General features: G+C 35.5%; 2 protein-coding genes and 1 long non-coding RNA gene across 3 annotated transcripts in view; 2 read left to right on the top strand and 1 right to left on the bottom strand.

Moving 5' to 3' along the window:
• Positions 1 to 540: 540 nt before the first annotated feature.
• LOC122137877 lies at positions 541 to 2,875 on the top strand. Its single transcript, XR_006155110.1, has 3 exons — positions 541 to 1,288; positions 1,469 to 1,560; positions 2,607 to 2,875. It is a non-coding gene; the product is annotated as an uncharacterized LOC122137877 (long non-coding RNA).
• Positions 2,876 to 6,086: 3,211 nt separating this feature from the next.
• On the bottom strand, positions 6,087 to 7,507 carry LOC122137876 (relaxin-3 receptor 1-like). Its single transcript, XM_042726880.1, has one exon. It carries the CDS (start codon positions 7,414 to 7,416, stop codon positions 6,220 to 6,222), a length of 1,197 nt encoding a protein of 398 aa, XP_042582814.1. The 5' UTR covers positions 7,417 to 7,507; the 3' UTR covers positions 6,087 to 6,219.
• Positions 7,508 to 9,861: 2,354 nt separating this feature from the next.
• The window catches only part of LOC109087793 (A disintegrin and metalloproteinase with thrombospondin motifs 7-like), an 83,625-nt gene continuing 77,907 nt past the window's right edge, over positions 9,862 to 15,579 (top strand). The window contains 6 exon segments of the mRNA XM_042726846.1: positions 9,862 to 9,871; positions 11,440 to 11,653; positions 11,655 to 11,862; positions 11,865 to 11,882; positions 13,942 to 14,116; positions 14,233 to 14,426. Coding sequence (XP_042582780.1) covers positions 9,862 to 9,871; positions 11,440 to 11,653; positions 11,655 to 11,862; positions 11,865 to 11,882; positions 13,942 to 14,116; positions 14,233 to 14,426 — 819 coding nt within the window.

Here is a 15,579-nt window from a genome sequence, read left to right as displayed (position 1 = left end):
CCAGCCTCTTTTGCAATGACCTTTTGTGTCTTGCCCTCCTTGTGCAATGTGACAATGGTTGTCTTTTGGACAACTGTCAAGTCTTCCCCATAATTGTGTAGCCCTACAGAGCTAGACTGAGAGACCATTTAAAGGCCTTTGCAGGTGTTTTGAGTTAATTAGCTGATTAGAGTGTGGCACCAGGTGTCTTCAATATTGAACCTTTTCACAATATTATAATTTTTAATTTTAATCATAATATTTTCCTTAGTTTGTCAGTTATAATCATCAAAATTAAAAGAAATAAACATTTGAAATATATCAGTCTGTGTGTAATGAATGAATATAGAATATACAAGTTTCACTTTTTGAATGGAATTAGTGAAAGAAATCAACTTTTGATGATATTCTAATTATATGACCAGCACCTGTAGATGATGATGCATCGTTTTTTTAACCCAACCGTTGGGTTACACATATTGGGTCACTGTGTTTGGTTATCTTAAAATTTGTTGGGTCATTTATTTTTGGCGTTGGGTTTATTTTTTGGTTAACCAACTGTTGGGTTAAATATGGTTCCCGCTTCACTCCGGTTCAAATTTTAACGGTCCAGTCAGCGACTCAGTGGACATCAGTGGCAGCCTGCCTGATTATGAAAGGTAAGTAACTGTTAATATAATTTTATGATGTATATAACTGTTATAACATTAAGTAATGTGTGCTGAAATGTTAATTAAATCCTAAAACTTTTTTAAAATATAATTTAAAAATAATTCCCTTTAGTCAGTGTTTTTCTTCCCCAAAGAATCAGATTGATTGTAAATTAATATGCTATTCCCGTTTGCTTGCTAGCATTAATAAATAAAAACATTAGCTGAAAGACTAGCAAAACTGTTTAGAGAAGTATTACTTAACGTTAATAAAAATGTCTGGTGAAATGTGAAAGGCTGGCGAAATCTTAGGCTACAAAAGCCGCATGGACCATTTATCGGATCGGACCAGTGAATGAAGCTGCTCGAGCGAGCTGAGCTCACACATCAGTCATGCGACAGACACCAGATTCAGTGAGAAGTGTTTGAATTCTCTGAGTTTTCTGTTATAAAAGTTCAAAACTCAGACGAAACAGCCCAGCTATACCATTTCAGGAATAATGGAATAGCCTGTAATAGTCTTTTTTTTTCTTATTAAGCTATAACAATTTTGCATTTATATTAAATGTGTTATAAATACCAAACATGTTTATACTTATGTTTTTAGATAAATTTATTTCTTTGTATAGGAAAGATTACAACAGCGGGACCTCTTCAAGGTAAGTAATTATTTAATTTAGTGTTGTATAAGATTTTTTAGTCAACATGACTACAGTGGTTCAAAACTTAATGTAATGAAGCGACGAAAATTCTTTTTTTGTGCGCAAAAACAAAAATAACTACTTTATTCAACAAATTCTTCTGTCCCCTGTCATACTGCTACTCTATTTTCATTGCAGAGCTTCAGTGTTTACATCAGAACTCAGTATTGGCCGATGCATGCGCGTGATGCTGACGGAGGAGCCAGCCAATAAAGAGTTTGCGTTCGGATGTAAGTACATGGAAGCTCTGAACTGCATTCACTACGTCAACTGCGTATGTCAACAGTTTAAACTGTTAAACGAAGTAGTTATTTTTGTTTTGTTTTTGCACACAAAAAGTATTCTCGTCGCTTCATAATATTACGGTTGAACCGCTGTAATCATGTTGACTATTTTATCAATGTCTTTAATACCTTTCTGGACCTTGAAAAGTGGAATGACGTTGCTGCCTATGTGTGGTTCAGAAACCTCTCGGATTTCATCAAAAGTATTTAAATATTTAAAATAAAACTGATAAAACTACTTGGAGGGGGCAATTTTACCAAAATCTTTACCGCAATATGAGACATATTTAACCCACAGTAAGGACAGGCATTTTAATTTAGTAATTAAGTCAGATGTTAATCATTGAACTTAAAGCTATACCCTGTATTTCTCAACATCTTTGCTAAATAACTTCTAATTAAATGTGGAGATGTTAAAACCCACATCAGACTATTGACAGCCGGCCATTTTACCAGTTGTATTTTCATTAATACTTAAATTGCTTTAAAGGAATAGTTCACCCAAGAATGAAAATTCTGTGATCATTTATTCCCCCTTAAGTGAATTTCTTTGTTCTGCTGAACACAAAGGAATATATTTGGAAGAATGTCAGTAACCAAACAGATCTCGCCCCCCATTGCCTACCATAGGCAGTTCAAGTCGGATAGAAAGACCTTTGGCATATACTTTGTAAATTTTAAAATAGTTTACGTGCACAAACAGCTATATTACTAACTAAAGGAAAAGGAAAATCCAAAAGAGGATAATATAGACCCATTAAATTACATTGCTCTGTACATAAACTCTTTCCTTTAGTGATTCGGCTTTTTTATGCACAGGTGTCATGACTAATGATCATCATCACTTTTAGAGTTAACTTACTTTAATTCACTAAAACACTGCTTCAATTTTACTTTTTTTTTTTTTTTTTCTGTGATTCATTTGTAAACATATATTGAATCCCTGGAATGTTTGTCATATATGCTAACTAAAGTTTATTTATTCTTTCAAGGTTGGTACTAATATGGTGCACTACCTCAACAATGAGACAAGCGAGGATCCACATGTCTTGATGCTTGGAGACAAAGAAAATTCCTCCCAAGTTTTCATCAATTTCAGTGGAGTGGCAGTTGAAAAGAAGACCTTACTTCAAGCAGTGGATGTATGCTTCAAAATGTTCTACATCTATGACATAAACTACCCAAAGCCCTCTGCTCCCATTTGGGAGTTCTTGCAGCATGCAGTCTATAATATTCCTGGAGAATTTCCTTCTACACATTGCTGCCTCCTAAAAAACTTTGTATTCAGTTGTTACTGATCATCAGTAGATCCATGAAACTTAGAAAGGAGATTGGTAAAATAATCCATGTGACATCAGGGGTTCAACCGTTAAAGCATACGCTGTTTGCGTTCAGTGGATACTGTCCAAAATGGCACTAGGGTGACACGGAGGAGACGAATTGTGGAATAAAGTCATTATTTTTTTTTTCTTTTGCGCACAAAAAGTATTCTCGTATAATATTATGGTTGAACCCCTGATGTCACATGGATTGTTTACCGATCTCCTTACTAAGTTTCTGGATGTTGATCGTGTAAGGACCCTTGCAGTCTATGGGAGGGTCAGAGAGCTGTCAGATTAATTTGTGTTCCAAAGATGAACGGAGGTCTTACGGGTTTGGAACGACATGAGGGTGAGTAATCAATGACAGAATTTTCATTTTTGGGTAAACTATCCCTTTAAGGTCTTACGGGTTTGACATGAGGGTGAGTATTTAGTGTTTTTTTTTTGGTTTTTTTTTTTTCTTGAAGTATAAAGGTATGTCCTTGCTGTACACATTTGTGTAGTTTTTGAATTGGTATACTGAATGTGCACATTTGTGGTTTGAATTTGTATACCGTATGTGCACATATGTTTAGGTTGTATATTTCTGTACTGTATGTGCACATCTGTATTTTAAAAGTGTACTACATGTGCACCTGTGTAGGTTTTGAATTGGTAAACCATAAGTGCACATTTTTTTTTTGAATATTTGTACTGTATGTGCATGTGTTTTGAATTTAACATGTATTTGAATTTATGTATATTTTGTGTATATTTGTTTTGAATTTAATGTGTATTTTGAATATTTGTACTTCAACATTTATTTGCCATATGTTCTACATGTTCGTAGTGTATTTTCAATTCAATATATGCAAATAAGTATGCATATTTATATTAAATACTAGGCTCACCAATATTGAGGTACATTTGTCATTTAAAACTAAAACCTGTTTTTAATACAGATTTATTGTTTTTCTACTTAATAATCTGTGTTTGAAAACTGTGTATTTTATTAATTAAAATAATCTCATGAATAAAAGTAAATAGTTAACCCAAGTGTTGGGTTATTTTTAACCCAACTGGCTTTTAACCCAATCATTGGATTAAAAATAACCCACAGTTGGGAAGGTGCTATGTTAACTTATAGTTGGGTTACTTGTTGGGTTATTTTTAACCCAACTTTTTTTAGTGAGTACTGATAGCTGTGCAGATGTTCCATTAGCAGCAAAGAATTCTCTTAGTGACCAAATAGCAGAATATTGCTGAAATTTGCATGTGTGATTATCAACAGAGAAAATCATTTGAAGAGTGTTTTATACTGATACAGTATCTCTGCAAATGTTTGCCAATCAAGTTTTGCTATCTTATAGGAATGGCTTGCTGGCACATGAACTCTCTGAAGTATACAACCACCATAATAGTGTTCTTGTAGCCTAAACAGTAGTGCATAGCTCCAGTAACATCAAGGTCATGGGTTTGATTCAAAGGAAATCTATCAACTGGTAAAATGTATGCTCTGATTGCAATTTTATAAAACGTTGTAAAACTGTGCACTGTGTTAATATAAATTGTGCATTGTATTGTGATGTGTTTTAGGGTTAAAGTAAATGTCTGTAACTTAATCCTGAAATCTACCATTCTACCAATCTACTTCATTTTTCTACAGATTTTTTTTTCTTACAGTTTAGAAAAAAAAAAAATAGATTTTGCAAAAAATATCACTTATTTACCCAAACAAATTAAGGTATGATTCTTCTTGCAGGTATTTAATAATTTTTATTATACTGTATATATATATATATATATATGGAAATCATTTGAAAGGACTTTTTTCGCCAGTGCTCCCTGATGATAACAAAATTAAATTATCAATGAAATTAATGTATACTGCTATAGTATTTCCTGCACTTGGATACAAAGCTTTCTGTCACTATTAGTTGAATCACTGACACAGCCCGAAGCATCTCACACACTTTATTGCACAGCTGTCATTTTATCAAATAAGCTTAATTTAATAATTTATCTTCAGCCAGAGATCTGCATGATTATTTTGCATGGGAAAATTCTTTTTATCCATTATGTATAAATTTTATTTTGACACTCACAAAACAGTTTTTAGCATAAAAAAACATGCACAGTTTTTTGCAGATTATGTTTGGTAGATTATGTGGCGACACATCATACCCACTCTCTGTCTCCTGATGAAGATGGATGTTAATGACAAATATAGTGAAATATCTTCTTTTGTATTCTGCAGAAGAAAGTCATACATGTTCAGAATTATATTAGGCTGAGTAAATGATGAAACAATTGTAATTTTAGGTGGAGTATCCCTTTAAGAATTATACTGAAATAAATGTAATATTATACAATTCATATTAATAAATTACTATTAGTCATGTACATTATAAATTAGTGCTGTCAGACGGTGTGTGTGTGTGTGTGTGTGTGTGTGTGTGTGTGTGTGTGTGTGTGTGTGTGTGTGTGTGTGTGTGTGAGTGAGTGTGACCCTGGACCACAAAACCAGCCTTAAGTCGCTGTGATATGTTTTGGCAATGGTAAACATTGTATGGCTCAAAATTATCGATTTTTCTTTTATGCCAAAAATCATTAGAATGTATTTATTCAGCTTTCAGATGATGTATAAATTATGATTGGTTTTGGTGGTCCAGGGTTTTATATATTATATATATATATATATATATATATATATATATATATATATATATATATATATATATATATATATATATACACACACACACACACACAGTTGCCTACACACCCATATATTATGTAAACAAAACTTTTATTTTGGATGCGATTAATCGCGATAAATCGTTTGACAGCACTAGTATAAATATAGTTTTGCAAGCATCGATTCAGTGCTCAGAATATCTTTCCATTTCAATGTATTTTTTCATTTCAAATTTACAAATTGTGAATTCACTATCACACAAAAAGTGGCAAAGAAGAAAATATGAATATATGGGCAAATAGGTGCGTGAGATGCAGGACAAAACATAGCCTAATTAGTATATATATATATATTTAGTGGATTGTGAGTTAATTTTAATTATTTAGCCATAAGGTCTAACTTTGACTTTGTAGTGTTGTATTTTATGTTAGTTTATTGTATGGGAAAAAAAACAAAACACCTTTAAAACTGTTCAAGCCACAAACAACAACTGCAGTCATTGTTCGTTCTCAAATCACAGTAACCCTATGGTTTATCAGGGGAAAAAATAAATAAGTCCACTGTTTAATTAGTTGACAGAATCTGTCTGAAGTCCTGTGAATGTTGTCAGTATAAGGTCGGTTGTTTGGATTGTTGGGAGCGTTGTGCGTCAATCACGTTTAAATGAATTACAGTGTGTGCGTCATCCAGGTTTTGACTGCTGCCTCGACTGTATCCATGTAGTTTTCCAGCCTTCGAGATAACAGGCGAGGAGACGCGCCAAAAGAAACTATGTAACATTTTCCTAAACTCCCGTCGCATTAGACAATACAATACTGGGTTTAAACAACTATTAGTATGAGCAAGACAAACAGTCACGGGGAAAACATAAGTGTGCACCATGTAATATGTTTTGTCCCAGTGCACCGCGTTCAATTTCACCAGCACGCCCCACAGGGTGATCGCATGGTTTGGCATCCAGCAAATAAAAAAAGAGAGGACCACCACCGTTACAGACTTTGCTACTTTCGATCGTCTTCTTTGACGGGTATTAATACCCCTCTTTCGGATAAACCTCAGCAGTAATAGATAACATACTGAGAGAATGAACATGGGCAAGATAAACGCAATGACAATTTTCTGAAGGTGATACAGAGCGAGCCAATCCTGGCCATCTGGGAACTTGAGGAGGCAGAGTTTTTCACCTGCCACAACTGTCACGGTGGAGAAAATGGAAGTTGGAGCTGTTGCCACAGTCGCCAAGATCCACAGTACAGCACAGACCCACTTCACAGACACGGACTTCTTTCGAGAAGGGATCTTTAAAGCAGATGCGACAGACCAGTAGCGCGTAATGCTCATCGCGGTGAGGAAAAAGACGCTGGCGTACATGTTCATCACAGGGACTGATAAAATGATTTTGCACATGGCGTTACCAAACGGCCAGCTGAAATCCAACGCCGTATCTACAGCCCAGAAAGGTAAGGTCAACACAAACTGAAAGTCGGTGACAGCTAAATTGATGACAAAGAAATTAATGATGGATTTCTTTTGACCTTGTCTTATTTTCATAAGGAAAAACACCAAAAGGTTTCCGACCAAACCCACGGCGCACACCGCGGAATAAACCACCGAGATGATAATCCGCAGGACGAGGCTGCCGTCAGCAGTCACATCGATGTCTTCCAGACTGCTGAACTTGTGCTGATCCGTTAAACTTTTGTTCAAAGTTCCCCATCCGCTTTGGTTGAGAAAGTCACCCATTGTTTCTGAAGGAAACTCTCCAACAGGTGCCTGGTGCACAAGGCTGTCTACTGATCGCATATCAGTTAGTCTGACATTGTTTCACACAGAAAATAAACGGTTTTAGATGGCAATGGGTTCCCACAGGTGTAAGCGACTTGTTTTGAGCACGCAGTGCACCTGACAGCCAGCGTTTTATGCAGAAGCGCGCGGAGAGCGCCTGCCTGTGAAGCGCGCGCACTGGATAACACCGCTGACTGACTTACAGCCGTACTCTTGACGTCATGTCATGTCATTCAGATTTGAGGGAAGATGACCAAATAACACAAGATTCCAAAACAGACCTCTTACTTAAACATGTAATAAACAAAAATCGACAAATAAACGCATACCAAGCGGATAAGAAATGTAACAGCAATATAGGCTATGTAGAAAACATATCTACAGTGTCTATAGTAGCTTTGTTACATTTATTAGTAATAGTTATTTAAATACAATATCAAATGGTTAAACATTTAATGCTACTATAATTCAAGATTATGTTCTTGGATTTTATTTTATGTAATGTTTGCTTTTTTAGTTCCTGTTGATAGCTCATATACGCTTAGAGTTAATAAAGCCTTATCGTGTATCATCTTATCATATATCATCTTAAACTTCTGCAATTTACAATGCTAGATGGGAATGACTTTCCTAAATTGATATAAAATATGTTTCCTTACTGTTGTGTCCACCAGAGGGGGCGCTTGATGGACAGATATATCAGCAGCTCAGTTTGTTACTCCCTTAAAAATTAGCTAGCATTGTCAGATTTGCCCTTTTCAGCCTTTTCAGTTTATGGAAGGGTCAGGTAGAGTGGACGATGGTGGGACAGGTGGACAATTAGGCTACTTAGTAGGCATTAAAGAGATAATTCACCCCCAAAATTTAAATTCTGTCATCATTTTCCCTTAATGTTTTAGATTTGTATGACTTTTTACTTCTATTTTCCTTTCCCCCCCCCCGTGGAACATATTTATTTTCCATATCCAAATGGAAAACAAATGATGATGATAACGATGATAGTCAAATGATATAGGGCTTATGAAAAATATGCTATTAAAATAATGATTTGCATTATAGAAAAAAGATGATTATTCGCATTATTATTATGGCATCAACAAATGGATACAAAAAACGTGCCTTCTTCCATTCAAAAAATAGCTACCCGGGACTAAAAGGAACTGAACAGAATGTAAATCGAGTTTATAGCTGTAATGACAAAGGAATAAACGCTCTTGGCGCCACGCAACAGCCAAAGACGACCGACTGTTGTGTTCATATACCAAAATTTAAAATCGCACAGAGTAAATTCAAGAACGCGTCCTGTGTTTGTGTTCATTTGCAAACGGTTAAATTATGAGACGGGAGTCATTTGAGTATAAACACGGAAAGCACTAAACAAAAGACTGGAGTGGGTTCAGTCTGGCACACTGAACACAAAGACAGTGTCCTCCTACTAGAAGACTGAGAGGGCGGAACTTTTTCAAAGTTTTACTGAAACACAGTTCGCTGCTCTTCTGTGAGCTATGCTTCAGTAACTGCAGTCGTCCCCAGTTGAATTAACGGAGCCCAAAATCGCACATGCACCGGATTCAACAGACTTTATCATGCTACATCATTTTATCTCGGATTGATGACCATTGCAGATCTCTGGCTTAATAAATGCAGAAGCGTTCTTTTGTGTGAGGGTCCAAACTAACCGATGCATAAGGCTGAGGCAGAAGTTACTATTTCAAACTATCACAATTTAAATGGACTGTGGATGTACAGGAGTGATCTGTCTTCTCCTCTGTGCAGTTTGACATGTGATGGTACAGCTGGACTGCGGCATTAAAGTTTTGGGACCAGCAAGTTTCTCTCTCTGCTTTGTGATTACAGCTGGGCTTCTGTCCATGTTCGAGAGCATAACAGCTAGCGGATATAGATAAAGACACAGGTGAGTGGGGTTGAGCTTGTGTCTCATTATAGTCCCGCCTGTGATTTTTAGCCTTTTTTTGTTTCTTTGTCAGATGATGTGCGCGCTTTGTGCGCACAATGGTGTTCATATACAGTGGCCAAATAGTATTTTTGGGCACTTGTTTGTTTTTAAATGTGGCTTTTTTATTTTAAAGAGATTAAGCGAAAGCACATTTATTGCAATCAATATATTTCATAAAGAAAATGTTGCTTCCCTTCTGATTTTAAAACGGCATATATTCTGTTAATTAAAACGAAACGTATTGTGACACTTTGGGGTTGTAAAACGTTAAGTGAAGCGAAACATGCTCATAAAATTTGATTAAAGAAACTTGTGGTATTACTTTGAGGACTTCATAAATACACTTAAAACCACTGCAAAACCGGTAATTGCAAAAATGGCTTAGAAAAGTGAAGTAGTTCTGCAAAGGCCCTGTTATAATTTGTCTACAGATCACATTTGTCGTACTCGTCAAAATTGTTTCGAGTTTTTAAGTGCCCATACTGTTTACTTAGGCAAGCTATGTGATGGCACATGGTACATAGGCCTATTGCTTTAATTTTTCTACTGGCACTCTATAAACTACTTGAATTCATCTTTCTTGATTAGGTTATTTGAATGTAAATTAGAATTTTAGGTCACAGTTCCAATAGGAATATCAATTACCACTGTGTGAAGCTACTGGGACAATAATATCTCAACAATACAAGTTCAGAACTGTCTGTAATAAAATGTCTTTTAATTGTAATTTTTTAGTGCTATTGTGTATAACGTATATTAAAGTGTAAGGTAAAAGAATACACTGTAATGAAAACTGTTTTCTAAATATCAGCATCACACCACCACTTTCGTTTGGCTTTTTGTGTGCTTTTGACTTATGTTTACCCTGATGGCGTATACATCCCCCACTCCATATCCCATTTCTTGATAGACACTACCCCTATTGCTGCTCTCTTGTGGAAGCCCCTCTGCTTCCACAATCACGTAGGTCAAAGCAACAGGGCTGCCAATGAACAGACTGAAGTCATGTGACAAAGACTGTTCAAATGTTTGTACTACAGTCTCTAGGGAGATACTGGAATATGGAGAATGCAGACCTGAGAAGTTATTTTAGTATTGTACTCTACCACATAAGGTGCTATAATACTTCTGTAAGTGTATTATTCTGGTCTGTTGGTTGAATAGAATAACAGACTTCAGCTTGCTGTTATTAATTCACGGATTGTGTTCATGAATTATTCAATGCACAGGTTGCTTTGAAAGTCACAGGAATTTAAATTATTCGCTTATTAACACTTATGCAAGTGCAAAATAAAGAAAAGAAAGGTTACAATGTTCCGGTAGCAAAATTGTAGTCACAGTCACACACTTCTTAAAAATCAGAAAAATCTTTGGGGAATTTTAAAGTCTAAACTATGATAAATTGTCTGTGTTGTTTGGTCATATCTTTAGATGATAATAAATAGTAAATCATATAAAACTTATTTAGTGTTTTGTAAAATATACATAAGACACATACATAGACTTTTGACATGTTCTGGGGGGGAAAGTGATTATCAATGTAAAACTTACCCCCCACTGTGCAGTTTCAGGGCAGAGTGTTGCCTTTCTGATTTCTAAGATGTTCAGAGTGGTTGTTAGCTAGTATGCTAAGTTGCTAGCATGAGCTTGGTAGCTGATGTTTAGTTTAATTTACTAGATTAAGCCAAAAGAACCCATCCATCTCAATGATATTCTAGTAAGACTGTTACACAAGTATGCCTAGTTGTATATAGGCACTAAGTTTATTCACTGCTAAATATTTGAGCTTTTGCATCATTAAACTTAGTTTAAGCATAACGCTATGTATAACTAAATATTTACGGAACCCTGCACACAGCAGTAATGGCTGGAAGAATGAGCACTTCTTGTCTGGCAGACATGAATCCTTTAATTCATTTACATTTGAGAGAACATTATGTGAATATATGAGTTGTAACCAAATTGATAGCTAAAGTAGTTACAAGCTAAGTAGTTGTTACAAGGCCCAAAGTGTGAAACTTGACATTCGATGTTAAGTAAGATCTGCAGATGCAGACCTTTTCATCTGTTGTTTTATGTTATAGCACCATACTTTTTAACTAATCCACTTAATGTGTGTGGCGGCTTTTATCCTAAGAGTTATTACCCTGGTGTTTTTGCAGATAGTTCTCCTAATGGATTTCCTAACTACGAAGTTGTTCATCCTATCAAAGTAGATTCATCGGGACATTTTTTGTCCAATCATGTGTCCCACCGTGTGAGTCGAATTCAAAGGAGAGAAACAAAAACAAAGAGAGCCTGGCCAAGGTTTTTACCATCTGCAGTATGGTGGTCAAGACCTGCACTTTAACCTCACCCTAAAACCCCATCTACTAGCATCTGGATTCCTCACAGAGAGGAGATACGGTGGTCTGCAAGGGTCTACATTAAATAGCCATGGCCACTCTCTCTGCTACTTCCTGGGAGATGTCTGGAGCAGTACATTGAAGTGGGGTCAAGCAGCTCTGAGAGCACTTGCAATGGCCTGGTGAGTTATTAAGCATGTTTGTATTTTAATGTTCTCATGTAGAAGTATAAAAATCTAGAAATATTTTATCAAACAATGCTAATAATATTTTGTATTGACACTGAACAACATTCTTTTCTACTTATAATTTACCTTATATTTTAGGGATATAAAGGAACTGATTAAATTCCCAAAGCCTGTGTTTTTTGTTGGTGGACACCCAGTGATGAATCTGTGGGCTCCACTCTAGGTCCTTAGTGACCTCTTCATAACAGGGCCTGGGCAACATTCCCAGAAGTCTCCCATGATGACAGCTTTGTAAATACGTTAAGGTTAGAGGTTAGAGCAAGGGTTCAGGTTATGATTGTTTGGAAGAAAGATTGTTTCAAGACAAACAAAGGATGTTGATACAGGTGATCCATATAATCCAGAAAAATGGCTTGGTTAAAACACATCAAGCCACTTACACAAACAGCTGACCCTGTCTTTTTTATATAAATAGAGAGCAAACTGATTTAGGGTCATTGGCATAACTCTTGTTTTCATGGTCAATTTATTCTATTACATGAATACATCAATAAATTTTTTGTATAATAAGTATGTAATTTCTGTATTAAATTCAAAGATTATTGTGGAGGGGTGGCAAGGGTGTGTGGGTTTGATTATATGACATTAGTGAGGACATAACCCTCCTTGATATATGTTTTACCAGAACTTCTTGTCATCTAAAGCCTTTATTTACAGATAATAGTCAAAACACTCACAAAGGGAGTTTATGTCAGTATGCTCCTAAGACAATAATTACATATTATTAGTATTGCAGTTCTGTATTTCATGATACAGTATATGCTTGTAAAGATGCATACATCATTTAATTTTAAAAATGAGTTGGTTCAGTGACAAAACACAACTTTCACATGCATCTGAGTTAACAAAATTGATTAATAACCACATGCTATTTTGCTGTTGTTCATTGTGTGGATTTTTCAGCAGACAGTTTGTTTTATACATTTAGTTTAACAGCATTATGTTAAAAATTGTAAACTTTATCATGTAGCTGTACTGTGCACATGCAGTTTAAACACTTATGTTCTTGTTCTGTTCATGCAATAAATTTGTGTCCTGTAGTAAGCAGGGATTTCTAGCATGTTTTCTTTACCTTCTCAGGTGCTGCCAAGTCTATCAGCCTCATATCCAACTTTATTTAGGGGGGTCGAGAGTAGAGAATCTGGGCCAGGGCTAACAGAGCCCGCAGATTCTTAAACTCAGTGAGACAATCCTGGTTAAATAAAAAATTTAAATAAACCCCAAAAGACACTGACAGACAGCAGTCTCTATATATTAATATATTTAATTGTTTTATTAAAAATTATTACAAGAGACAATCAGTAGTCACTGGATATTGATGGGACACGCTCCTAGCATCCCTACTAAATTAAATGGCCTTGAGGGGTGGGAAGGTTACTGTTGCATAAAGTAAAAAAAATGTCAAGGTGATGCAACTTTCTCTGATGATGATGATGAAAAACAGCCTTTTTTAAAAGAATGAAATTTTTTTGGAAAAGAAAACTATTAGCAGTGTGACATAATGTTTCTCTGCTTATTAATATAAAAAGTCACATGGGTTCACCGAGCATGCAAAAACATGCAGGGAAAAAAACAATTTTCACAAGGTCGGTTAATGTTCTTAAAACATCAGAATTTTTTTTTTAACAAAGGTAAGTTTTTTTTATGTTATAAAATGTTATGTTGTGTGGCTCCCATTAATAGTTTTTAATAATTAATTTGTTTTTGAATGAAAAATGTAAATACAATGAAAAATGTATTTACAAACCTTATTAAAAAGAATTTTTAAAGATTTTTTTTTTTGTGTGGTTTGTTACTGATTTTGACTGATGGCAAAAGCTAAAGTTGTTACCATTCTGAAAAAACTCTGTTTAATACTTAGGAATAATAAGTAGTAGTTGCCCTGTGGCAAAAAATACGGCCGCGGTGAAATGAGACAGTGAATGTGGATTGCATGGGTATACGCTGTTTAATTTTTTTTTGTCACGTTACTTTGACCTTGTGTTCTCTCTAGACAGGGCTGTTCAAGCTCTCAGAAGAGGAATTCTTCATTAGTCCACTGGAGTCAGCACAAGAAAAGTCAGCCCCACAGGCTCATGCAGTCTATAAGCGACATGCTGTCCAATCAGAACACCAGCTGCTGCAGCCACGTGGGGAGCACACAGCTAACACGACTTGTGGAGTCAGAGGTAACGATTTTGGGATGTAGGATTCAAATGGGCTAAATAATTTATGAAACAGATGTCTTTCATGATTAAAGCACATCATGCATTAATGATCCAAGATCATTTTTAATCATCCTTAGATCTTTTAGGAGGGGCAAAGCAGGTGGAAAGGCAAAGAGAGCGCTGGGAGAGACGGCAACATCGCAGACGGATTAGACAGCGCTCCATAAGCACTGAGAAGTGGGTAGAGACTCTGGTAGTGGCTGACCCTAAAATGGTGGAATACCATGGGAGCAAAGGAGTTGTGAGCTATGTGCTCTCTGTCATGAATATTGTGAGTAAACAGTCCTATCTATAAATAATTCATGCATGGTGTTTTCCAAGGCAAGCACCACTATTACTGTTGCTCATACTTATTCTAAACCCTTAAAAGAGATCACTGTCCTGTCATCATTTACTAACCCTCATGTCATTTCCAAACCTGTACAGTATGTGTATTAATGTCTGTGTATTTTTTTTTTTTATTCACTGAAAGTCAGTGGGGTTCAGTGCTGTTTTGAACTTCACTGACTTTCAGTTCATAAACAAAGAAAACAGTAAAAACAAAAAGCAAATTTTTTTTATCTTCCACAGAAGTCATTCAGGTTTTGAATGGCCATTAGGGTGATTCAGTTTTAATTACAATTTTTGGGAGAACTGTCCCCTAAGCTATCCCCCAAGGGATAGTTCACCCCCAAAATGAAAAATCTGTCATTAATTACTCACCCTCATGTTGTTCCAAACCTGTACGATGTTTCATCTTGAAACACAATTTAAGATATTTTTGATGCATTCTCAGAGCTGTAGACAGTAATGTAATTAACACGATCAACTTCCAGAAACATAGCAGGGAGATCGGTAAACAAAATAATCCATGTGACATCAGGGGTTCAACCGTAAGTGTACAAAGCAACGAGAATACTTTTTGTATGCCAAAAAAAAAAATAATAATAATGATTTTATTCAACAATTCTTCTCCTCTGCATCACCCTAGCGCCATTTTGGAGAGTATCCACAGTGTACACACGGATACATTGTTTTCGGTCAAATAAAAGCGTAAATAAATGTAGAAAACGTATTCACCACAGAATAAAAAAGGTAATTGCAACTTTTTATCTCACAATTTGGACTTTGTTTCTTGTAATTCTGAGAAAAAAATTACAACTTCAGAGTTGCAAGAAAAAAGTTAGAATTCTGGTTTACATCTCGCAAATCTGTTTTTTTTAAAAAAAAAAAAACATTATTCTGAGTTTGTAAGTCTGAATTGTGAGATTTAAACAACAACAACAAAAAAGTCACAATTACCTTTTTTTTTTTTTTTTATTCTGAGGCAAAAGCTGGTTTTCCATAGAAAACCACAAGTTGCTCATGGAGAATTATTAGTATTATTATTTTTTTTTTTGGTAATTAAACAAGTTCTTTAGCACAGATGAAAATGATGGTTTGCA

This window comes from Cyprinus carpio, chromosome B7 (assembly GCF_018340385.1).
Source record: "Cyprinus carpio isolate SPL01 chromosome B7, ASM1834038v1, whole genome shotgun sequence".
NCBI lineage: Eukaryota > Metazoa > Chordata > Actinopteri > Cypriniformes > Cyprinidae > Cyprinus > Cyprinus carpio.
The sequence above is the reverse complement of the archived record's forward strand: the minus strand, read 5'-3'. Positions and strand labels throughout refer to the sequence as shown.